Source organism: Jatropha curcas, chromosome 3 (genome assembly GCF_041381405.1).
Source record: "Jatropha curcas cultivar XTBG-Jc1 chromosome 3, XTBG_Jcur_1.0, whole genome shotgun sequence".
NCBI lineage: Eukaryota > Viridiplantae > Streptophyta > Magnoliopsida > Malpighiales > Euphorbiaceae > Jatropha > Jatropha curcas.
This window is the reverse complement of record NC_143153.1, coordinates 23,274,328-23,300,672: the sequence shown is the minus strand read 5'-3', so window position 1 is coordinate 23,300,672 and position 26,345 is coordinate 23,274,328. Positions and strand designations below refer to the sequence as shown.

The 26,345-nt window shown below is 34.9% G+C and overlaps 1 protein-coding gene across 1 annotated transcript; it reads right to left on the bottom strand.

The window, feature by feature from the left end:
* Positions 1–18,816: 18,816 nt before the first annotated feature.
* On the bottom strand, positions 18,817–21,073 carry LOC119369234 (uncharacterized). Its single transcript, XM_089718652.1, has one exon. The coding sequence runs from the start codon at positions 20,859–20,861 to the stop codon at positions 19,185–19,187; it is 1,677 nt and encodes a 558-aa protein (XP_089574778.1). The 5' UTR covers positions 20,862–21,073; the 3' UTR covers positions 18,817–19,184.
* Between the last annotated feature and the right edge of the window lie 5,272 nt (positions 21,074–26,345).

Below are 26,345 nucleotides of genomic sequence, written 5' to 3'. Positions count from 1 at the left end.
ATTGGCAGCCATTTATCAAAGCATTGGAGAGGACACACTGCTGCAATTAGGTGCCAGGAAAACAGCCAAGGAAGCTTGGATCATGTTGAAAAACATGAATCTAGGTGCAGACAAGGTGAAAGAAGTGAGGACGCAGACACTCTGGCGAGAGTTTGAAGCATTGAAAATGGGAGACTCAGAGAGTATTGATGAGTACTCTGGGAAACTCACCATAATTGTCAACAAGTTGAGAGGCCTCGGCAATACTGTGGATGACATCTAGGTAGTAAAGAAACTCTTACGATCCACCTCTGCAAAATTTCTTCAAATCACTTCAACTATTGAGGAGTTCAGTGATCTCAAAACAAAGTCAGTCGATGAGATCATTGGATCACTCAAGGCTCATGAAGAAAGGTTGCAAGGATTTGGAGAAAAAGAAGAAACGGTATTCCTCACTTGTGCAGAATGGAAGGCACGAGAGAATGCAAAATCCTCTAAGAAAGAAGGAAAGGATCAAGGCAGTTCTAGAGGAGGCAGGGGACGCGGTCGTGGAAGAGGTAGAGATCGTGGGCAAAGTGACTCACATCGTGGAGATGAAGGGGGGTCACAAACCCAGAAAAAGAAGTTTGACAAAAGTAAAATTAAATGCTACAATTGTCAGCAAATGGGACACTTTGCATCGGAGTGTTCTTCGAAAGATGAAAAACTCAATCTGACAGAGATGCAGAAGGATGAGGAGTCTTCATTGCTGATGATAGAAACGTGTGAAATAATGAATACACGTGACAAGGAGCCAGACGTTATTATGCTGAATGAAACCATAGTGCCGCCACCAGCAAATGTTGGAGCCGAAAATTCCTGGTACCTGGATACTGGAGCGAGCAACCACATGTCAGGAGAAAGAAAAGTGTTTCGTGAGCTTGACACGTCAGTTGTTGGAAAGGTAAGATTTGGAGACAATTCTGTGATAGACATCTGTGGACGAGGGATAGTGCTTTTCAAATGCAAAACTGATGAGCATTTGATATTGTCACAAGTCTATTACATACCTAAACTCAAAAGCAACATAATGAGTTTGGGACAACTTGATGAGAGTGGAAATAAAACTGTCATAGAAGATGGCATTATGAAGATATATGACAGGGCCAGAAACTTGATCATTATGGTGAATAGACAATCTAACAGATTGTATGTGGCAAAACTGAAGCTTGCGAAACAGGTGTGTTTGATGGCAAATATCAGTAATGATGGATGGCGTTGGCACGCAAGGTATGGACATTTGAATTTTCATTCCTTAAAAAAATTAACTGACAAAAGAATGGTTGAAGGCTTGCCCAAGATAACCCAGGTCAATCAATTCTGCGATGGGTGTTTGATTGGAAAACAGCACAGAACTCCTTTTCCACAATCAGCAACATATCGTGCAAAGGAGCCATTGGATCTCGTCCATGGAGATTTATGTGGTCCTATCTCACCAGTCACTTGTGGAGGTAATAGATATTTTATGTTATTGGTGGATGATTTTTCACGATTTATGTGGGTGTTTATGTTGAAGAACAAGAGTGAAGCACTGGTGATATTCAAAAGGTTCAAAGTCAGTGTGGAAGTTGAGAAAGGCAAGAAGGTTAAAAGTTTCAGAACTGATCGTGGTGGAGAGTTCATGTCTGTCGCTTTCAAAGATTATTGCGAGAATGAAGGTATGAAGAGATTTTTTACTGCACCATTTTCACCGCAGCAAAATGGCGTAGTAGAAAGACATAATCGAACAGTTGTTGAGATGGCCAGATGTATGTTCAAAAGCAAAGAAATGCCTGCAAAGTACTGGGGAGAAGCTGTTAGAACTGCCATGTATATACTGAACAAGTCACCAACAAAAGGAGTTGAAGGAGGTACCCCATATCAAGCTTGGTTTAAGAAGATACCGAAGGTTCATCATTTTAGAATCTTCGGGTGTCTTGCTCATGCCAAGAATATATCTTCACATCTTCCCAAACTTGCTGATAGGAGCGTGAAGACTGTTCTATTGGGATACGAAGATGGGACCAAGGCTTACAGACTGTTAGATCCAAAGAAGAACAGACTTATTGTGAGCAAGGATGTGTCTTTCGAAGAAGAGAAGCAATGGTGTTGGGAAGAGAATGCAAAAGATGAAGATGAGCAAGGAGGAACATTTACTGTTCAACTTTCAGAAAAACAGAGCAGAACAGAGGAGAATTATGAACAAACTGAAGTTGATCGAGGTGAAAGACAAATAGAGAATTCGTCCTCAACCTCATCAACGCTAGACAGTACCTCAAAGGCGTCATCATCAAGCACTTCAACTCCTAAAAAATTCAGATCTTTAGAAGAGATTTACAAACAACTGAACGAAGCAGAGGAGGAAGCTGGCCTTTGTTTTCTTTCTGTAGAGGAACCGACCTCATATGAGGAAGCCTCTAAGAATGAAAATTGGAGGGATGCCATGAAGTCTGAAATTTTGTCCATAGAGAAGAACAGAATGTGGGAACTTGTTGATTTGCCGAAGAATCATAGAGCAATCGGCATTAGATGGATTTTTAAACTGAAGAAGAATCCAGAAGGAAAAATAGTGAAGCATAAGGCGAGACTCGTGGCGAAGGGTTACGCACAGCAGTATGGTATAGATTACAGCGAAGTCTTTGCACCTGTGGCCAAATTAGAAACTGTGAGATTAATTTTGGCTTTTGCAGCAATCAAAAACTGGGAAGTACATCATATGGATGTGAAGACAGCCTTTCTGAATGGAGAACTAGAAGAGGAGGTGTACGTAGCTCAGCCAGAAGGGTTCGTCGACAAAGAAAATCCAAACAAGGTACTAAAACTTCATAAAGCCTTGTATGGATTAAAACAGGCACCGAGGGCCTGAAATTTTAAACTTGATCAGTGTTTGCAATCGATTGGTTTTATTAGATGTCCACAGGAATATGCTCTCTACAAGAAAATCAAGGGTACTGAAGCTATGATAGTTGGAACTTATGTGGACGATTTAATTATAGCCGGCTCAAACAAACAGTTTATTGCTCAATTCAAAAGGGAGATGCAGCAGAAATTTGAAATGAGTGATCTTGGGTTGTTGAGTTATTATTTGGGTATAGAGGTGAGGCAAAATGATGAGTCAATCACCTTATGTCAGGCTGGGTATGCTCGAAAAATCCTAGAGAAGCTAGGAATGGGGGAGTGCAATCCTTGCTCAATTCCCATGGAACCAAGAACGAAGATGAGTAAATTTGGGAATGGAGAACCTGCTGTTGATGAAACACTATACAGAAGTGTTATCGAGAGCTTAAGTTATCTGGTGAATACACGGCCTGACATAGCCTACTCAGTTGGTGTGATGAGTAGATATATGGAGACACCAACGACTTCACATCTCATAGCTGTGAAGCAGATTTTGAGGTATGTGAAAGGTACTCTTAATTTTGGCTGTGTTTATGAAAAGAAGCAGTCAAATATGGAGCTTGTAGGCTTTAGTGACAGTGACATGGCAGGAGATATCGATGATAGAAAGAGTACAACCGGTGTGTTGTACTATCTGGGAGAAAATCCTATAACTTGGGTGTCGCAGAAGCAGAAGGTTGTGGCTTTGTCATCATGTGAGGCTGAGTATATAGCTGCGACTGCTGGAGCATGTCAAGGTGTATGGTTGGGAAGAATTTTGAGTGACATCAGTCAAGTACAAGTGAAAGCTAAGCTTAATGTTGACAATAAGTCAGCTATTGCGTTGGCGAAGAATCCTGTTTACCACGATCAAAGTAAGCACATCGATACCAGGTTTCATTTTATTCGTCAATGTGTGCAAACTGAAGCTATTGAGTTAGAGTATGTGAAAATAGATGAATAGTTGGCAGACATTTTGACAAAACCTCTTGCTAGGCAACGTTTCCTGGAGTTAAGGGAGAAGATTGGTGTAAAGAAAGTTGCTTCAGCAAAGTAAAACAAGTTTAGGGGAGTGAATGTTAGTTGTTAAACTTGTTTTTTTTAGTTTGCTGTCATAAACTTCAACTGGAAATTGTAGCTGTAAGCATTTAAGTTTTTTATTTGTTTTATTTCTCCATAAAATAAGGACTAGTTAGTTAAGGTGTTGAACTAGTTTTTAAGAAGTGACTTAGTGGAAGTAACGTGTTACTGAATTGTAGCAGGAGATTTGTTATTTTTCATTATATAAGAAAAATAGTGTTTGTTACCATACGTAACACACCACAAAAAGATTGTTAATTTTGAGTGTCTTTGCTTCTTCTTTATCTCTGTTGTTTACAGAACCGTGCCGACTGAAGTTCCTCCTTGCCATTGTCGTTCCTCCGCCACCCCCTTTCTGCTTCCGACTATAGTGCAACGATCGCAGGTGAAGCTGCGATTTTGGGTTTTCTTTCGATCGGGACAACTCTCTCTCGCTCTCTCTGTTCTTTTGACATTTCTGGAGACACCAGCTCATAATAGGCCCTCTCCTCACCTCTAGCATTTCTCCGGCACTATCCTATTCATTATCAATCAAGCTAGCATCGATGGGATTGGCTTTTGAACAAAGAAGCCGCTGCCGGTCGTTCTAACCGCAAAATTTCGATTTCCAGCGTGTATCGCAGCTGGTCCTCGTCAGTTCCATCCAAGTTCGCACTGACAGTATCGGTCTTGAGCATTCGAGCTATTTTCGGTCATTTTAACCGGATATATTCAATTTTCGACACATTCTATAGCCAGGTAAATTGATTTTTGACCCGTTTCAGTATATTTTCATGAATTCTTTGATTATAGTTTAAGAATGAGTGTAGCGTGATTATGACTACAATTATTATTGCTAATACGTAGGCTATTGCAGAAATTTATATATATCTAGCTACTGTTCAGGTGAATGTGATTAGGAATTTCGAACTTTTGCTTTTAAATTGGTATATGAAGTTATTCCTATATCAATGGTTACATTATTACATTTGTTATAAATCCTTGTGAAGAATTAAGCATTCTTTAGGTTGAAGATAGCTAGCTAGCTATATGTTCAAGCCCTTGTTATCCTATGAAGGAATTATTGAATTGTTTCCATTTTGAATGAGTTATAAACTGAATTTTATTAAGAAATGTGCAAAACCAATGGATATATCATGGGTATTAAATAGAAAACTTTGAAGCCCTTGAGCGAGCAACAATTTATTTAGTTGATTTCTTGAATTGTAGTGTTTTGGCCGGATGAGTATGTGAAGTCGTGAACCAGGTTCTTGATGCGGTATAAGCTTAAGTTTAGGAAACTATATTATTGTTGGTGGGTAGCAGCTATTTCGGATAATTCGTACCATTTTATATAATTGGCATGGAAACAGATATATGTATTTATTGATATATTTAATACTCTTATGCTGGTTACCGCTTGATAACAATATTCTTGCTAAATTAACGATTCAAATATAAAACTCTTTAGCTATATCTAGAAGTTGTATTTTTATGTCAAAGACGGAGAAAAATTGATGGGGCTTAATTATATGTTTAAGTTGCGAGTTGGGTTACTTAAAGTATGCATTAGTTTAGTGACTAATATAGAGTTTTAATAACGATAAAATATGATGTTTATACCTTGAACAAGAATGATTGGTAATATGTTTGGAACAAGTGAAGGTTATTTTTAATTTGTAAATTATGGTTGATTGGTGATATATTATTGAAGGCGGATGGGTATTTGATTTGATTGATTGCGCAACAGATAGGCCGTGTGGATTGAGTTAATATTAAATGAAAATTTTGATATCTGAGCAGGTGGATAGTCCAATTTTTAGGGGAAATGCTGCCGAAATTTCGGTAGAATCTAGGCTACACATAATTAATAAGTTTATTTAGATTAATTCTATAACTTGATACATAATAAATAAAGTGCTCTAATTATTTATTTATTATCATTATCTTTCATTTAATTATTCAATTAATTATTTATTTTCATTATTATTGTTCAGCATTATTATTTATTTTATCATTGTTATTTATTGTTAATATCATTTATTTATTTACTTATTTATTTATTTGAATTTGAATATGGATATCTAAGTGTGCTATGGGATCATGATATTTAATTGATTTCAATGCTTGATTAGTTGTGATGTGAAAATGTTTTGCCATGTTTGTGTGGAGTTGGGATGAAGTGGGTCACCATGGGTTTATGATGCAGGAGCAATCTTAGTCCTAATTAGATTCCTAGCACAACTAGGATTTTATTTAATTTACTATTTTATTTCAGATTTGCATTAGTTTTCCGTTTCCTTATTTGATTAGGATTTACTATTTTATCATTGAATAGGAGTAGAGTTTTATTCTTTCTTTAATTAGGATTCTTAGTCTAGTTAGGATTTATCACTATAAATAGACAGCACTAGTAGCATTGTAAATCATCTTATTTTCCTCATAATTTTAATTCAAAGGTTATAAACCTAATTACTAAGTACTGTTCCACTTACAATCAACCCTATTCTAGCTTACTTGTTGTGACAGCCCTACATCTTTCCCCTGCGTTAACTGGTATCAGAGCACAAAAATAGATCCTACGATTCTTTTTTTTTTTTTTTGTCTGAATTAAACCATGGTTGGAAGAGGCAGAGGCAATCAGCCCCAACAAGATGAAATAGCTGAGATACGGTGAATGATTGAGGATTTGACCCGGGCTGTACAAGCCTTGCAGCGTCAGGAACTCATGGAAGCCCGAATGGAGACTCCGGAACGCAACCACCAAAACCTTGATTTTCAAGAAGCTCTTGAGAGTGAAGAGGAAGTCGAGGACGTAAACCCCTTTCATGAAGTTGGACTTGCAAACCCAGAAGCACGAGGCAGATTGGAAGAGCGTTTACTTCATGCTCTTGAATTAAATAGTGGAGGAGTTAAAATTGAAGTTGCTGATTTTCATGGAAACTCGCATGCCGAAGACTATTTAGATTGGAAAACTAGTTTAGAAAATTATTTTGAATGGAAACCAATGGTTGAAACTCGAAAAGTGCTTTTTGTAAAGCTTAAATTAAAGAGTACTGCACTTCAATGGTGGAAGAGAGTTGAGGACCAGCGTGCACGACAAGGAAAGCTTAAAATCAACACGTGGGAGCATATGAAAACTAAGCTAAGGAAGCAATTTTTAGCACTGATTACACAATGGAACTATATGAAAGGTTCCACTGCTTGAAACAAAATAGCATGTCTGTTGAAGAGTACACTGCAGGATTTAATAATTTGTCCATTCGAGTTGGAATATCTGAAAGTAATGAACAAATTACCTCTCCCTACCTTGCTGGTTTAAATCAGTCCTTTAGAGATGAAATGGGCATAGTCCGGTTACACAATCTTGAAGATGCTCGCCAATATGCCTTAGCAGCTGAGAAGCGAGTTTCTCGTTACGGTGCTAGAACGCCCATAAACAGAAGCAATTTGCAAAACAATTTTGGACCTGCAAGAGGGATTCAAACAACTCAACGAAGCGGGAAAGACGTTGCCTCTATTAATAAATACAATGAAGAGATAGCTCGTGTTGATGGGAACGGTAAAGGGAAAGGTATAGTACCTTATGGTGGACAAAACAATTCTGGTTCGTCTACAAGGAGAGGCAACAATTCTCAAGTTCGTTGTTTTACTTGTGGAGAAAAGGGACATACTTCATTCATCTGTCCACAAAGGAGGGTGAATTTAGCTGAGTATGATGAAGACCAAGACCCTATTTTCGATGAACATGATGAGGAAGTAGAAGAAATTGATGTTCACCCAGCTCAAGGTGAGTCTTTAGCTGTTCGAACAGTCATGACAGCCATGAATAAAGAACGAAAAGAAGAGTGGAGGAGGCGTAGCATTTTCCGTACACGTGTTAATTGTGAAGGCAAAGTGTGTAATTTAGTCATTGATGGAGGAAGTATGGAAAATATAATATCAAAGGAGGCTGTAGAAAAATTAAAGCTTCCTACAACAAAACATCCTCATCCATACAAAGTAGGTTGGTTGAAGAAAGGACACGAGATACTAATAACATCTCAATGCTTAGTGCAATTCACAATGGGAGATGACTTGGCAGATGAAGCACTATGTGATGTAGTACCAATGGATGTTGGGCATATTCTAGTGGGATGACCTTGGTTGTATGATCATGATATGGACCACAAGACAAGGCCTAATACTTATTCATTCTACAAGGACAACAAGAAGTACACTTTGCATCATTTCAAGGATGAAACAAGGCAAATAGCAAATAAAGGAGTTGCAACTCGTAAATTAAATGGGCTTGTAAGTGTTAAAGAATTTGCAGCTGCGCATAGTGAGGTGGGAGTCACGTATGCCTTAGTGAGCAAACTAATAGGAGCTGACCAAGTTGAAAAATCAGTTGAATATTCCTTTGAAATTCAACGATTATTGCAGGAATTCAAGGAGCTGATTAGTGAAGATGTATCGAAAAGCTTGACACCATTAAGAAGCATCCAACATTCTATTGATTTGGTACCAGGAGCAGCTTTACCAAATCTGCCTGCATATCGAATGCCTCCTTTACAGCGGGCTGAAATAGAAAGACAGGTTAAGGAATTATTGGAAAAAGGTTTAGTGTGTGAAAGTAAAAGTCCATGTGCCTGCCCAGCCTTATTAACACCAAAGAAAGACGGTTCTTGGAGAATGTGTGTAGATAGTCGTGCTATAAACAAGATTACAATCAAATATCGCTTTCCAATACCAAGATTGGAGGATATGCTTGATCAACTAGTGAGTTCTAAAGTGTTCTCCAAAATTGACTTGAAAAGTGGATATCACCAAATTAGAATGAGGCATGGTGATGAATGGAAAACAACTTTTAAGACACCGAATGGGTTATTTGAATGGTTAGTAATGCCATTTGGCCTTTCTAATGTACCAAGCACATTCATGAGAGTCATGCCAGATGTACTCAAACCTTTCTTGAATTTTTTCGTTGTGGTATATTTCGATGACATTTTGATTTATAGCCGCACCAAGGAAGATCATTTAAATCACTTGCAACAAGTGTTAGAAGTACTTCGTCAAGAGCAGCTGTATATAAACCTAAAAAAATGTAGTTTCCTGCAACCAGAAGTGGTATTTCTGGGATACATTGTGTCCGTTGAAGGATTAAAACCAGATCCAAAAAATGTTTGTGCAATTACCGAATAGCTAACACCACAATCCATCAAAGAAGTTAGAAGCTTTCATGGTTTGGCCTCTTTTTATAGGAGATTTATCCAAAATTTTAATTCAATTACGTGTCCTATAATTGAATCTATGAAAGAAGAAAAGTTTAAGTGAACAAATTCTGCAAAAAAGGCATTTGAAAGAATCAAGTTTTTGATGACTAGAGCACCTGTTCTTGCACTTCTAGATTTTGAGAAATTATTTATTGTTGAATATGATGCTTCACATGAAGTGATTGGAGCTGTTCTTAGCCAAGAGGGCAGACCTCTTGAGTTTTTTAGTGAAAAGTTGTCTGGAGCTAAGAAGCGTTACTCAACCTATGATCTAGAGTTCTATGCCTTGGTAAGAGTTATTCGACATTGGCAATATTACTTAGCTTATCGTGAGTTTGTGGTTTTTTCTGATCATCAGGCCTTGAGGTATCTAAAATCTCAGAATAAACTCAACAATCGACATGCTAAGTGGAGTTCTTTCCTTGATGAATTTAATTTCTCACTAAAGTATAAATCTGGTCAATCTAATATTGTGGCTGATGCATTGAGTAGAAGATCCCTAATTTTGTCAATTTTGAGCACTCAAATTACTGGTTTTGAAGAACTGAAAAACCAATATGATTCAGATTCATGTTTTGGCAAGATAAAGGTTGAGTTACTGCATTCTTCAGAAGTTGAAAGTCTGTCATACCGATTGCAAGATGGTTATTTATTCAAAGGGAATAAGCTATGCATTCCTGAAGGATCTTTAAGGGAATAAATCACTAGAGAACTTCATGGAAATGGTTTGGGAGGACACTTTGGTAGAGACAAGACTTTTGCGATTGTTCTGACTGTTATTATTGGCCAAAGATGGAAAAAGATGTGAGAAAATTGGTGAACGATGTCCGGCCTGTTTACTCAGAAAGGGAAGCACGCAAAATACAGGATTATATACTCCTTTACTCGAGTCAGATGCACCTTGGGTTCACTTGAGTATGGATTTTGTTTTGGGACTTCCAAAGACAGCAAAGGGATTTGATTATATATTTGTTGTAGTGGATCGTTTCTCTAAAATGGCTCATTTTATCCCATGTTTCAAGACTTCTAATGCAGTTCATATTGCTGAGTTATTTTTTCAAGAGATTGTGAGACTACATTATGTTCCAACTTCTATTGTTTCCGATAGAGATGTAAAGTTTATGGGGGCACTTATGGAGGACTTTATGGAGAAAATTTGGAACTGAATTGAAATATTCCAGTACTTGCCATTCGCAAACAGACGGTCAGACGGAAGTTGTCAATCGTAGTTTGGGATATCTATTAAGATGTCTCATTGGGAGCAATACAAAGACATGGGATCTAGTTATTCCCCAAGCTGAATTCGCATATAACAACTCAGTCAATCGAAGTATTAAGAAGACTCCTTTTGAGGCTACTTATGGACTTAAACCTTAGAATGTACTCGATTTGGTGCCTTTGCCCCAAGAGGCTACAGTAAGTGCTGAAGGGGAATTGTTTGCTGATCACATCAAGAAAATTCATACAGAGGTGAAAGCCGCCTTAAAAGACAGCAATGCATCATATGCCTATATAGCCAACCAGCATCGGCGTGTACAAGAATTTGAAAAAGGCGATCAGGTTTTCGTCCACTTAAGACAAGAACGTTTCCCTAAAGGAACTTATCATAAGTTGAAATCTAGAAGGTTTGGACCTTGTAAGGTGTTGAAGAAGATTAGTTCCAATGCCTATGTAATTGATCTTCCATCTGATTTACAAATCAGACCAATTTTTAATGTTTCAGACTTGTATCCTTTTCATGGATTTGATGGGGTGCCATCCTCCATTGAAGCACAAGTACGAGGATTGCCAATTGCAAAGGCTGATGTTATTGAGGAAGTGTTGGATGTCAAGGAAGCTCGTTCTAGGCGTGGCAACCAATATAGACGATTTTTAGTTAAGTGGTTTGGAAAATTAGCAGGTGAAAGTACATGGAGTTCTAAAGAAGAGCTAAAGCAAGTTGATCCAGCCATATATGCAGAATATATTAAGGCTTACTCGTCGGAGTCGAGTCTTTTTCCAACCCAGGGAGAATGATGCAGGAGCAATCCTAGTCCTAATTGGATTCCTAGCACAACTAGGATTTTATTTAATTTACTGTTTTATTTCAGATTTGCATTAGTTTTCCATTTCCTTATTTGATTAGGATTTACTATTTTATCATTGAATAGAAGTAGAGTTTTAATTCTTTCTTTAATTAGGATTCCTAGTCTAGTTAGGATTTATCACTATAAATAAACAGCGCTAGTAGCATTGTAAATCATTTTATTTTCCTCATAATTTTAATTTAAAGGTTATAAACCTAATTACTGATTACTGTTCCACCTACAATCAACCCTATTCTAGCTTACTTGTTGAAAATTGGCAGCCCTACATCTTCCCCGCATCAGTTTGTGAGGGCGGTCCATGAGACCTTTGGCCGTATGGGAGATCGGCACCCCGTGTGCATCTGATTATATGATATGGATAATAAGGATAAATCACAGGGTGGCTTCTTATTGGGTGCACCTGATAATCTGGATTTTATGGTAGCCCGCAGGGTGGCCTCCTGTTGTGTGGGCCGACGGATCTAGATTTGACGGAGACGACCGGGTTGCCTCCTGTTGGTATGGAAAAGAAAAAAGAAAATGGAAAAACAATAAGAGGGCTGCTCAAGTGAGGATTAGATCGGTCAGCCAGGTATGGGGATCGGCTCCCAGGGAGAATGATGCAGGAGCAATCCTAGTCCTAATTGGATTCCTAGCACAACTAGGATTTTATTTAATTTACTGTTTTATTTCAGATTTGCATTAGTTTTCCATTTCCATATTTGATTAGGATTTACTATTTTATCATTGAATAGAAGTAGAGTTTTAATTCTTTCTTTAATTAGGATTTATCACTACAAATAAACAGCACTAATAGCATTGTAAATCATTTTATTTTCCTCATAATTTTAATTTAAAGGTTATAAACCTAATTACTGATTACTGTTCCACCTACAATCAACCCTATTCTAGCTTATTGAAAATTGGCAGCCCTACATCTTCCCCGCATCAGTTTGTGAGGGCGGTCCACGAGACCTTTGGCCGTATGGGAGATCGGCACCCCGTGTGCATCTGATGATATGATATGGATAATAAGGATAAATCACAGGGTGGCTTCTTATTGGGTGCACCTGATAATCTGGATTTTATGGTAGCCCGTAGGGTGGCCTCCTGTTGTGTGGGCCGACGGATCTAGATTTGACGGAGATGACCGGGTTGCCTCCTGTTGGTATGGAAAAGAAAAAAGAAAATGGAAAAACAATAAGAGGGCTGCTCAAGTGAGGATTAGATCGGTCGGCCAGGTATGGGGATCGGCTCCCTAGTGCACACGTATGAGAGGGTGGGCCATATGTGAGGACGACTCATTAGGAATTTCGGTGACGCCACTGACCAATTTCCACGTGATGTGATTATGTGAAGTTGATAATAAGTGTGAGTGATGTTGTTATGCCATTTGTATGACTGTCTGTATGAGCATATACTAGTTAGACGACTAGATCGATATATTTACACATTCGTGTGAATGCATGTATTGTGCAATAATTATTATTCATTTTAAACTCACATCTATTTGTTTAACCTTTCCAGGAAATAGATTTCTCTTGTCCTGGTAAAGCTATGTTTCCCTTCACTGTAGAGCTAGAAGAGGATCTTCTAATTTCATTAATTAATTTATTTACTAACTATTTGTATGAAAATTTATTTGTATTTATCTGCTAGAGAATTCCGTAGTTGTAGGTCGTATGTTTTGCTAGTCATGTGATAAGGTAAGTATGATAATTTATGTGCCCATAAATGTTTTATTTATCTTCCTATGTTTATGTACTATTTATCTTCCTATGTTTATGTATTAATGGGAAGTTCATGACATGAATGTAGTATATTACAAATTGGACTCGAACTATGTAAGGTATAAAATGTTATAATTTTGTATTTATCTGCTAGAGAATTCCATAGTTGTAGGTCATATGTTTTGCTAGTCATGTGATAAGGTAAGTATGATAATTTATGTGCCCATAAATGTTTTATTTATCTTCCTATGTTTATGTATTAATGGGAAGTTCATGACATGAATGTAGTATATTACAAATTGGACTCGAACTATGTAAGGTATAAGATGTTATAATGGGCCAAAGTATAATATAAATATGGGTTTAATGTTTGAGATTTACATTAATTTAGTTGAATTTTGTAGTTAGGCTTACTACGGGTCTCGGAGCCTTAAACTTACTTGGGTCTTAGTGCTGGTTCGGCTCATGGAAACGGGTTGTAACAACAAAGCTTGACTTTTAATCTTTTAATATTAATTTACCAATTTATCCAAATATCAATTAAATAATTTATACAATTTTATATTATTTCACTTATTTAAATCTATTTTACGTGATAATATATTGGAAGCTCCACTACATTGGACAAAATTGATATCAAAAGCAACAAAATAATATACGTTGAATTGATAAATATTATTTTAATTCTTTTTTTTTTTGGAGAAAATTCATTAAGTATTATTTCTATTATCAATCTCTATAATTCGATGAATATGAAGACTATATAATGAAACCGTTAACAATCACCTATTTTATTCTTGAAGATATAAAAAGGAAAAGGAAAAGGTAGAAAAAAAAAAAAGATCCCAACCAATACTAACAGCATGACACGTGAAATTAGAAGAATAATTTACAATTAAACATCAATTAATATAGATTATTATATAATTTAAATATCTAGAGATAATGCAATAATTAAAATTTCGAAGTATTAAAGACTATAGAATAGAAAAAAATATTAATTTATAATAGATTTTCAATATTTCATGTATCAATCTATAATTTATAATCTATTTATCTATAATAATAATAATAATCTATCTACACTATATATAAATGTGGGAAAGGGAGGAATAATAAAATTTTTTAACTAACCTTAGTTTAATTAAAATTTTCAAATATATTCTTTTAGTTAGATTTTTAATGCATTCTAATTGGAGAAAATATATTCATTTATCCTTTAAAAGGACCTTTTAAGTTGAGAAAACAGATTCCATTTTTCCTTTTAAATATCCTTTTACTTATATTTTTTGTGCATTGTAATTTGATAAAATATGTATATTTATATTATATATTTGATCTTGCAGTATTATTGTCTAATAATTTTTATAATTACTTATATTGATATTATTAATTATAGATTCTCATATGATATATTACTTTTTAGGAGGTAAATTAAAAACATGAATTTAAGTATTGAAAATGAAACTTAAATTCTTTTAATTTATTATGTTCTGAATTTTTTAAAATATGGTTAAATAATTTACTATTAAAGTCTATTAGTTAAATACAATAAAATTAAAATAAATTTTTTAAAATTTTCTCTTTGATTTAGACTTATTTAGATTATTTACACATTATAGTATTGTATTTTAGATTGTTGTATTTTAAAAATTTTTATAATTCTAATTTAACAAAAAGAATAGAATTATAGTATTTTACTAATATATTAAATAAGAATGTTTTTCCTTTTTTAGTCTAATGAAATCTTTTTGAAAAAGTGATTATTTAGGCATTTTCATTTTCAGCTTTTAAATTTAAAGATAAAATAAAGAGAAAATTCAAGAGCTCTCTTCTTATTCAATAGTTCATTCTATTTTTTTAAAAACAAAATTTATCAAATTTCATTTATTTTTTATGATTTAATTAGATGTACTTTTTTAAAAGCAATTTTAAAATTGATATAAAGATAATTAGACTTTTGAGATTTTAATTTTTTTCAAATTTTTGTAATAATGTAGGACTTTGAAAATTTGAATTTAATCTCATTTATATTTATTTATAAACTTGAGAAATGATCTTCCATTACCAATATTATTATTTGCACATTGATCTCTATATGGAACTTTAAGCAATTTAATTTTAGATTTTGTGCAAAACACATGAACCCAAAATGTTACATACCATTGATAAAATTTCAACTTAACTTCATCTTATTAGAATAATTGATGTCAATTTTCAAATTTATATTTTATATAAAGCAAATATTGATTTAATAGATTAATGTCATAGTATCGTCAAATTATAAAATATTTTGCAACATGGTAAGTGCAAATTTTTAGTTATTTATATAATTAATTAATAATAACATTATATTTTTTATTAAACAAAGAAGCAAAAATATTGTTTTATTTTCAATTAGATTTTATATTGTAAGAAATGTTAAAAAAAATATTTATTATATTTATTTTAATCTAAATAAGAATTTATACTTCAGTATTGCATAAATAAAAAAATTAAACGAATATATAACAAGCAAACTCAACGTGCAACGCACATCATAAAAAAAAACTAGTAGCATTAAAAATAGTAAATTCATTGTTAATAATCTAATGTTTAATATTTTATGTGCGTATAATATAAAAATGGCCAAATACATAGATTGCCCCCGGAACTTTAATAAATTAACCCTACGGCATCCCCAACTTTGCCGGAAACTAATTATGCACCTAAAGTCAAAAATTTTGCACCAAGTAAACACCTTCCCACACCTTTCGATATTGGCAACTGCGTGTGTATTACAAATAAATAGAGTAGGATAAGTAAATAAAAATGGGACCAAATTTTATTTACACATCAATAATTTTAAAAATAAAAAAACAACCTCACCAATCCCCATCCAAAAGCCTCTCTCTCTCTCTTCCTTTGCGTATGAAACAACAATCGCATTAAGCAAAAATAGAACATTTCCGTTTATAATACAAAATATAGAGAAACGACAATGATATTCGAAAACCTTATCTCTTTTTGAGAGGACAAGTCATGTGCGAGGACAACTCGTCGGGGGTTTCGGTGATACCACTGACACTTGTTTGATTATTTGAAGGTGCGATTACTTGTGGATGCTGATGTGTGCCATATGCTTGATTGGTTGTGTTCATTTCTAGTATTTTAGGAAGAATTTCGTGTGAATGCCTGTTTTATGCATTAATCATTATTCATTATAAAACTCACTCTCTTTTATTCAATTTTCTAGGAAGTAGATTCCTCAATGTTTCGATTAAAGCTCTGTTTCCTCCACCACAGAGCTAAAAAAGTAACCTTTAGAGTCAGCAGTTATTTAAATTATGTAGCTATATGTACGAGAACTTATTTATATCTATCTGTTAATGAACTTCGTAGTTGTAGGATTGTAACCGATAAACTTATGTGGGTGTTTAGTTATTCGTTCATGTGAATGCATGAACCAATTAGCCCTGTTATGGATGTTTTGTATTATAATTAGGCCCGAGTTATGAAATGTTTAAGATGCTAGATTTGGGCTAGGTTATAATATAATTATGAGACTTATCGTGTATGACAATATGAGCTGACTGTTTGAAATTCATATCGATATGGTTAAATTTTCGTGATTTAGGCTTACTACAGACCTCGGACACCTTATGCTTACTTGGGCTCTAGTGTCGGTCCGGCCTATGGTTTTGGATTGTGACATATTTATTTTATTTATTTTAAAAAATAAAAAATAATGAATATCTGATAAGTGATATTATTTAGTAATTATGAATTTGAATTTGCAACATGAAATATATATTCTTTTTGACAACAAATTATGAAATACTTATATTCTATAATCTATCTAACTATATATATCTATACTATATAAAAATGTGGGAAAAATAAGAAAATAATAAGATTTTCAAAAATAACCTTGGTGAAGTTTGAAATATCCAAAAATATCCTTAGCATGGGACAATTAAAAATTTTAATTAAAAATTATAAAATATCCTTAGTCATGACCAATTAAAATAATTTAATTAACAATATATATAATTTTAACTGAAAAATAAAAAAGCCATAGTTAGTTAAAAGATTTTAGTAAAAAAAATATACGCATAATAAATAATAGTGAATAATTACAATCATTATAAAGTGGGAGTGATAATAATAATAATAATAATATTATTATTATTATTATTATATTAAATTAGAAATGGACAAATTTACCTTCAAGGGTTTTGATTTTATTTATTTAAACAATAAATAAATCATTCCTCAATTGAATAGAAATTTTAATTTTAAAAAATTTTATTTATTTCTACTTTTTAGACTTCCAAGAGACTAAAGCATCTCCAAGAAATACACAAAACCCCATGAGAGACCTCCTTCCAAAGCAACATGATGCCCAGTCTACATAACGGTAAGCTATGAGCTGCAAATTATTAGAAGCAAAGAAAATCAGACCCCTTGAGGGACGACCATTTAAATACTTAACAAGATACAGAGTAACCAAAAGATAAGGTCGTCTAGAAGAAGACATAAATTGATTGAGATGGTGAACATAGTAATTCACGTCGGGTCTTGTTAAAGGGGATAAAGTAATTCACCAACATCTAAAAGTTCTCCTTCATCTAGAGACTATTTAAGACCTCTAGGAAGAGGAGATAATGAAGCCTTAGCATCTTGCAAACCAGTTTCATGAACCACATCAAGAATAAATTTTTGCTAACTAATAATAGTGCCGTATCAGACCTGGCTATTTCAATACCCAGAAAGTATTTTGCAGAACCAAGATCCTTCTTAAAGAATTTACCATCAAGAGATTGTTTAACAGAAGTAATAGCACCCATATCAGTTCTAGTAATTATAACATCAACATATACCAGAATAACAAGAAAATGATTATCAATAGATCTTATAAATGAACACTGATCATGAGTAGATTGACAAAACCCCAATTTCAAAATAAAGGTAGTAAATTCAAGGTTTCATTGCCTCGAAGCTTGTCTAAGACCATAAACATATCTTTTTGACATAACTCCATTAGGCTTATATTTGATCTTAAAAATCCATTTATTACCCATGGCATGTTACCCTTAGGCAAAGTAGTCAAAATCCAAGTACCATTATTTTCTAAAGCGGTCAATTCTTCTGTCATTGCCTTAACCCAATTAAGATCTTTTGAGGCTTTAAGGTAAGTGGTTGGTTCATGAATTTTAGCTATTTGAATGAAAGCTAAATGAACTTGAATCAGTACTGGAGAGAAAGAACTTGATGGAGAAATGACAATATTGACAAAATCCTTTAACATGCTGGTTCGGAAAGACTTCTTGTACTTCTTCTTAAAGGAACAGGGTTTTGAGAAACAGGAGAAAATGCAGGATTTGAAGAAGAATCAATAGGAGGGAGATAGGTAATTGAGAAAGTTCAGTAGAACTGGAATGAGGAAAATGTGCTGGATTAGGTAAAGAAACATCAAAAGCAATAGAATAAGGAGGACCAGGAATAGGAAAAGAAGATGGAATAGATTTTGAATTAAAAGGAAAATGAAGAACAAGTGACAGAGAAAGAGAAGACAGATTTACTAAAATAAGACAGTTATTTTTGCTAAAATAAGGGGAAAAAAATTACAAATTATGTTGGATAGCAAATTTAACAAGTGAAAAGAAACAACACTGCTCCCTTTTTTCTCTTGATAGCAAATTCAAGAGAAAGCAAGTAAAAATATAATAGGTCTCTTTTCGTAACAAAACTAGTTTTGAATATAATAGGCAAATATAAAGCTTGAAAGAATCACATTAACTAGTTTCAGAACAAAGCCTAACAAACTAAGTATCAGATGTACACAACACAAGATCAAAATAAAACTCTATTTGGAAGAAAATTTACAGATTTATCACGTCAAAGGCACATAAATATGACAGGGAGAGTAAAACAATGAAAAATAAACAACTAGTTCCCTCTTTTAATCGAATGTGCTGCTTTTCTATGCCGCGTTCAATGGGTATGCAGCAAGTTCAAGAGAAAGAAAGCAAATAAAACAATTAATATTCCAAATTATTGCCAAGGCCCACTGCAGCAAATATATGGAACCACAAGCTACTGAATTAAACTCAAAACAGAAGAATACCTCCTGCAACTGCATAACAATTAAACTCAACTTTCACCTTGAGAACTTTTAGAGCAGCCAAAAAGCTTTTTTACAAGCAGATCTTCATTTACTACCAACTCCCTGCAGAAAACCCCTTGCCATCCATTTCATCAATTAGTTTTGTTGCCATTGACAAATCTTTGATTCGAAGATATCCTTGGATAATCACGTTATAAGACCAACTGTTTGGTAAGAAACCATTCCCTTCCATTTTCCTGAACACCTTCAATGCTTCATCCAGTAATCCTTCTTTACTAAGTCCATTGACCATTGTATTGTATGTGCAAACATCAGGATGCAACCCTTCTATGGAAAGTCTAGAAAACAATTCCTTTGCATTTTTAACCTTTCCAGCTCTGAACATACCATCAATTAGAGTATTATAAACAATAAGGTTAGGCTTCAATAATTTCTTTTGCATTTCATGAAATAGATCCAATGCCATATCAAGACAGCTATGCTTACAAAAGCCATCTATGAGAATTGAGTAAGTTACAGTATCTGGAGAATGGCCACTAGCACACAAGTTCTTAAAAAACTTATGCGCAGCCCAAGGGCTCTTTGCTTTACACAAGCCACGTATAAGAGAACTATAAGTAAAATCGTTAGGCATCAGGCCTTTGCAAGGCATTTCATCAAGAAGCCGCATTGCCTCACCTATCCTTTTTCTCTTACAGTAACAATGAATCAAGATGCTGTAGGTAAAGACATCAGGTGTACAACCCTTGCTTACTATCAGGTCAAATATTTCTCTAGCTTGATCCACTTGGTTGTGTAGACAATATCCGTCCATCAATGAATTGTAGGTGATAACATCAGGCTCTGTTCCTCCCTGCATCATCAATTTGACTACATCATGAGCTTTTGAAACCTTTCCTTCCTTACAAAGTCCATCAACCAAAGTACTAAAGGTAATTATATTTGGTGTGATGTTTGCTCTCAACATTTGGTTAAGCAACATAAAAGCTTTCTTCCATCTGCTTGACATGCACAAACCACGGATTAAGGTGCTGTAAGTCACAACATTAGGCAAGATACCTTCGCTCTTTATTTTCAAGAAGAGGTCTAATGCCTCGGTAACAAATCTATCCTTGCAGAGGCTGTCAATGATAGCATTATATGACACCAAATCAGGCTTACAACCTTTCTCCACCATTCTTTTCAGAATACCAAAGGCAACAGTGGTTTTCCCAATTTTACACAGACCATTCACAATCACATTATAGGTATAAACATTGGCTTGATACCCTTTTTCAACAATATCATCAAACAAATCCACAGCTTCATCAAATTTATCCTCCCTACAAAGCCCATGGATTAAGGTAGTAAGCGTTACAATGTCAGGCTTAAAACCAAGTTTGAAGATTTTACCGATAAGAGAGTACCCAAAATCCACATGGTCTAGATGGCAGAAGCAATTAATCAAAATACTCAAAGAATAAATATCATGTGAAATTCCAAACATTTCCATCTGTTTAGACAGAGAAATGACAGTAGCATAATGTTTCATTCGAACAAGTGCAGATAATATTTTATTGAGTTCCATAACGGGAGGTGAGGGATTACTACGAAGCATCAAATAAAAAGAAGCCAAAGCATCATGAATGTTATGGAAAGAATCAGATTTGCTTTTACCTCTCAAATATGTACTGCTTTTAAAACTACTATAAGAAGCGGAATCAAAAATACACATTGGCCGATGAACCCGAAAAACAGTAAGGCATCTCCGGCTGCTGGTAGACATCATCGATTATCTGCCTCTGCACAAAGCGAAAGAGAAGCAGTTTTCGGGAGAAATTTGATTATCTTCCTCTGCGTAAACAGTTTTTGCTCTCGTTTAGTCTAATTTGATAACCTAATTTTTTCGATTTCTTTTCTTCAATGACGAAAATTGGATCGGGTCACCCACCACGAAACCAGACCCAAAATATGATTACTTCTTCAAAACCAAAAATTGCCCCTTCCACATTTCTACTAATTTCTTTCTTGGAAAATAAATAGTAAAATTTCAGTACTTAAAATTCCAACGAATACAAATTTTTTTGATTATAATTATTATAAAAAAAAAGATAATTTTGAAACTTCTTTTTTCCTTTTGTGCTTTAATTTGCATAAATTTCCTTTATCTTATGCAAGTATTTATTAGTCTAGTCTAATTTTACTAAATCCATTACTGTTTGCATGATGCAAATCAATTGGTCTGATAATTGATATGTTATTATATGCTCACTTTGATAAAATTATCGGAATTAAATATAGCCTTTATTATTGAATTATCAAATAAGGGTGGAATTAGACTCCACAATTAGAGAGGACCGAAGAGAAATTTTCAGAATTAAAGGATCAAAATCAAGGAAAATTTTGTTTTTGCACTACTTTACAAGGGAAATTAAAAAAAAAATGATTTATTAACCATAGAATTGTCATGTGGCATCAACTCTCTCATTAATTGCTTGAAATCATCATACCACTTTTATGAAATGTGGTGCTCTAACTTAATATGAAATGTGGTGCTCTAACTTAATATGCAACAGTCATGCGACTACAAATAGTAAAGAATAATTTTTACGTCTGTGCCCAATTTCACGATTAACAGCACTTAACATGTCAAACAACTTTGGTGCCACCATATTTGATGATTCTTTCATGAAATCCGAACTAACCACATCTATGACCATTTCATGGGATCACATAATTGGATCCAACTGCAATTCCATACCCTGATTATTCGAAGCACTAGATTGTCCATGGAAATTAGAAGAATTTTGAAATTCACCATGATATACCCATTGATATTAATTTTCTACAAATTCATCTCTGCGTAAGTGGAGGTTAATTGCTTCAATATCATAGCATGCTCTATTTTTGCATTTCTTTAGATTATATGGACAGCTTATCCTATCTCCATCCATACGATGTGGATTGCTGACAGCAAAATGAATAAAGTATTAGAAACTGTCCAATTTTTACGTCCATTCTATTTTTGCATATTAGTTACTACTATCCATCCTAGTCTAGTAGTTGCTTGAGTGTGGATATGAACCAAGTCCAATTCTATATTCTCCCAAGCTATAGGAAATATCTAATTGTTCCCATCTTTAGATACACAAACAAGAATTGCCCTCTTATTGGAACTTTCAAAAACACCCATCTAGTCTAAAAATAGTCATATAACCTTCTAAAAACCCTACTTGCATGCATAAAGGCACATATAAAATTTCTTAACATTTTGCATTCCGTCATCTCTCCTCTTGCACCTTGCAGAACAAGTTGACCCATGATTGGTTCTTAATATCATCTACATAGTCATGTAATCTAGCATATTCAATCCTATAATCACCTATAAAAGACCTTAAGACCTTAAGACCTTAAGATTACTCTTCTAGCTACAATACCCCACATAAACACCTAAGTTATCCTTACACAAATTTTAAATTTCTCTAATTTTAATTCCAGATTAAGATAATACCCTTGCTTTAAATCTCTTTACAATGAAACTAAAATTCTGGATTTTTGATCATATGAGCTATAAGTGTCAAATAATTATATTCCAAACTCAAATTCGTAAAGTCGAACTCAAGCACAAAAACATTTTATCGGTATTCCTAGTCGAGAACCTTCAAAAATTTTCAAAAATAAATGTTGAGCTTTCAATATTAAATTAATTAAAAAAACTGTATATGACTACTATTTAAATTAATTATCCTAAACTCAAATATTATTATTATTATTGTTATTATTATTATTATTATTATTGAGTAAAATGAAAAAATATTCTAGACACTAAATCAAACCAGTAGAAATAAATTAAGGACTTAGAAGCTTCCAATAATTGAACCAAACCCTTTGAATTAAACCAAATCAGTTATAAGCCAATCAATGAGGAGAGAGAAAGCCAACAGAACTTCATTTTCTCCTCTCCATCACCGACAGACCCCTTCCTCCTTTCCCATTTTTCGGCCAAACGACCATAGTTTCCAGCGAGCCAACACCCTAAAGAGGACCGTAGGAGGCTATGGGTATAGAATCCAAGCTACTTGATTGAACAACAGGTCTCTTGAGCCTTGATTTGACTGGCTAAGAGAAGCCTTTTCTTTTGTCTCAGTTACTTCTTCTCAAACTTGATCTCCAAGCTTATATAATGAATACAGGTCTTGCTTTCTCCCCATGTTCACGAACGCAACTAGAGTAAGTGGGAGTAGGTCTCGCTGGGTCGCGCTTACTTTCTCCTCGCCCAAAAGGAGAGCCAACAACTGTCCCTCTTAAGGCTTCGAAGCAGAGTAGTGTTAGATAATTACATCATCCACCTACATTTTTCATTTATGCATACACGACTAAATGTTATACATGCATTACTTGATAAATTGTCATTTGTGCTGGACCATTCGTTGCTAATGAACATTGTTTGATTAGTAGTGGTGTGATACATGTATGCTTTGTTTGTATGGAATTGGAATGAAGTGGGTCATCGCTGGGTTTGTGAGGACAATCTATGATACCATCAGCCACGTATGGGGAGATCGACAATCCCGTGTGCATATGATGAAATATGATATAGATGATATGGAAAATCATAGGGTGGCCTCCTATTGGTATGAAAAAGCAAAGAGGGCTGGTCAAGTGAGGTTGAGACAGGGATCGGCTCCTTGGTGCACAGTGACGAGGGCACGCGCCATATATGAGGACAACTTGTCGGGGAGGGGGGGTTTAGTGACGTTACTAACCAATCTCCACTTGACGTGATTATGTGACTGTGTTAATATTTGTGATTGTTATTGCAATGTCATTTATGTGATCGACTGCATGACCATATAATTAGTCGAAGGACTAGATTGATTTATATACACATTAGTATGATTGTGTGGGATGAGAGGGGCTTTCTAGCTCACTGACTTTAGGCGCTCGCGCTCATCCTTACCTTAATATGTTTTCAGGTTACTGGCCTTCCAATAACTCGTTGTCCCCTATCATTAGACGTCTAGAAGAAACCTCGATAAATATTTTCAAATTTTAAGTTTTTAGATTATTCCATAGTTACAATAGTCATGTGTAATAAATTTAGAAATTATTGATGTATTACTTATTAAAGTTTCCATTATGTAATATATTGAGACGGGCCTAAAGAACTTTGGAAATTAACTTATTATTGAATATGATGATACGAGCTAAGTGAGGCCACGACTTATGATATTTGAATGTTGATGATATTGAGCTTGAGGTCATTTCTATTGAACATGAGTCTTGTCTGGTATAGTTTTAGCTTACTACGTGATGGAGGTCCATCTAGCCTAGCCTTACAAGCTGTCCTAGACATGGGCCTTGGTCTTGATTCCATTAGTGAAGTTAATGAAGACAGTCCAAGTAAAGATGGGCTTGGTGGGAGTGACATGTTCAATCTGAAGCTACAGCTCCTTTTAGGGCCATTTGGGTTCCTTCAAACCATCATCTTTGAAGACAATAATCAAGGAGCACTTGGTTGATCATTGACTATGAATTCCAGCTCATTTGTGTTGTTTTCAAACTTAGTTAGGTGTTCTTTGAATTGTGCCTTTGAATGAGTTATTTCAAACTTAGTTAGGTGTCCTTTGAATAAGTTGTTTTCAACCTAGTTAGGTGTATCTTTGAATGTATTGTTTTCAACCTAGTTAGGTGTCCTTTGAAATTGTGTCTTTGAACAACACATTCAAAGGGAGTTTATGGCTATCTCTTGTTTCCCTATATAAAGGGACTTTGTGTATTTTGAAAGGGAGATTTGGAATAACAAGAAAGTGTTAATCACATTTGGGTTTTATTAGTTTCCAAAAACTATTGGGTTCTGTTTGTTTCCAAAAACAATCATCTATCTTTTTTCATTTTAATCTTCACCATCAACTATCTTAGCCTTTCATCACATTTTGAATCAAGTTACTGTAGCACGGATGCTTCTGAGTTCCTGAAGCAAGTTACTGTAGCACTCGTGTTTCTCTATCAAAACCACAGTCCTTTCCACCACGCCATCAGTTGGTATCAGAGCCAACAATCTTACCTTCTTTCACTTTCATTTGTTTTCAAGTTATGCTTAATAACCAATAAGCATCTCTTAACAAAGACAAACAAGTCATGTTAGAAGATCAAGATCTAGCCTCAGCAATTGAGAAAATGAGGTTGGAAATGGAAGTTCTTAAGGCCAAGAATGAAGCCTTAGAAACACTCATCCAAAATACTCCCCCAAATACCCAAAGTCCTCATGAAGAGGAACTGACTAATGAAGATTTCAATGGAGAGGACCAACACCTTGTGTTGGGACGTGGAGGTTTTAGAGGGAGAGGGAGAGGATTGTTTCATGGAGGATTTGGCCAAGGGGCAAGGCGTTTGCCACCACCCATCCGTGTTGAAAGACAAGAAGAATCTTTCAACTATAAAATCGAATTACCTGACTTTCATGGTAAGATCGATGCTGATGCCTATCTTGAATGGATATACTCAATGGAGAGATCCTTTGAACTGAGGGAGGTGTCCGAAGACAAAAGAATGAAGCTTGCTGCTATGAAGTTGAAGGGATATGCTGCCCTTTGGTGGGATAATTTGCAAAAACGAAGGATGAGGGAAGGGAGGCCTCAAATTACTCAATGGGATAGGATGAAAGAAGAGATGGATGCGGTGTTCTTGCCACCCCATTATAGACAGAAAATGATTGAGAAAATGTTGAGCCTCAAACAAGATACTAAAACCGTGGAACAATACACCATGGAATTTGAGGAATTCTTATTGAAGTGTGAGGTCGAGGAGACCGAGGAGCTGATCATGGGGCGTTTTCTCCAAGGCTTGCGATTCGACATCCAAGACATGGTAAGCTTCTATCCTTATGAATCTCTTATTGAATTGAAGAGATTAGCACTAAGAAGTGAGACAAGTTTGAAGCATTCACACCAAAACAAAACCAATATCAGACCTTATAACTACAAACCCAGCTCTAGTAGCCCCAATGCTGCCCCTATCAAGACCACATACACACCTTCACCAAAACCCCCTCTTAAAAACACTTCCAACACACCAAGAAATACCCAATCTGTCCCACCATCCAAAAGTACCTCTAAGAATGCTTTGAAATGTTTCAAATGCCAAGGGTATGGACACTTCCAATCTGAATGTCCTTCAAGGAAAGTAATGACCCTTAGAGAGATAGAGGAGATTGAGGAAGAAATATACCATGCTGATTCTGTTGCAGTAAATAGTGAATTGAATGTTGATG

What these genes read in the sequence shown, in the direction of transcription:
- LOC119369234 (XM_089718652.1), bottom strand. Translation starts at nt 20,861, where the DNA reads ATGATGTCTACCAGCAGCCGGAGATGCCTTACTGTTTTTCGGGTTCAT.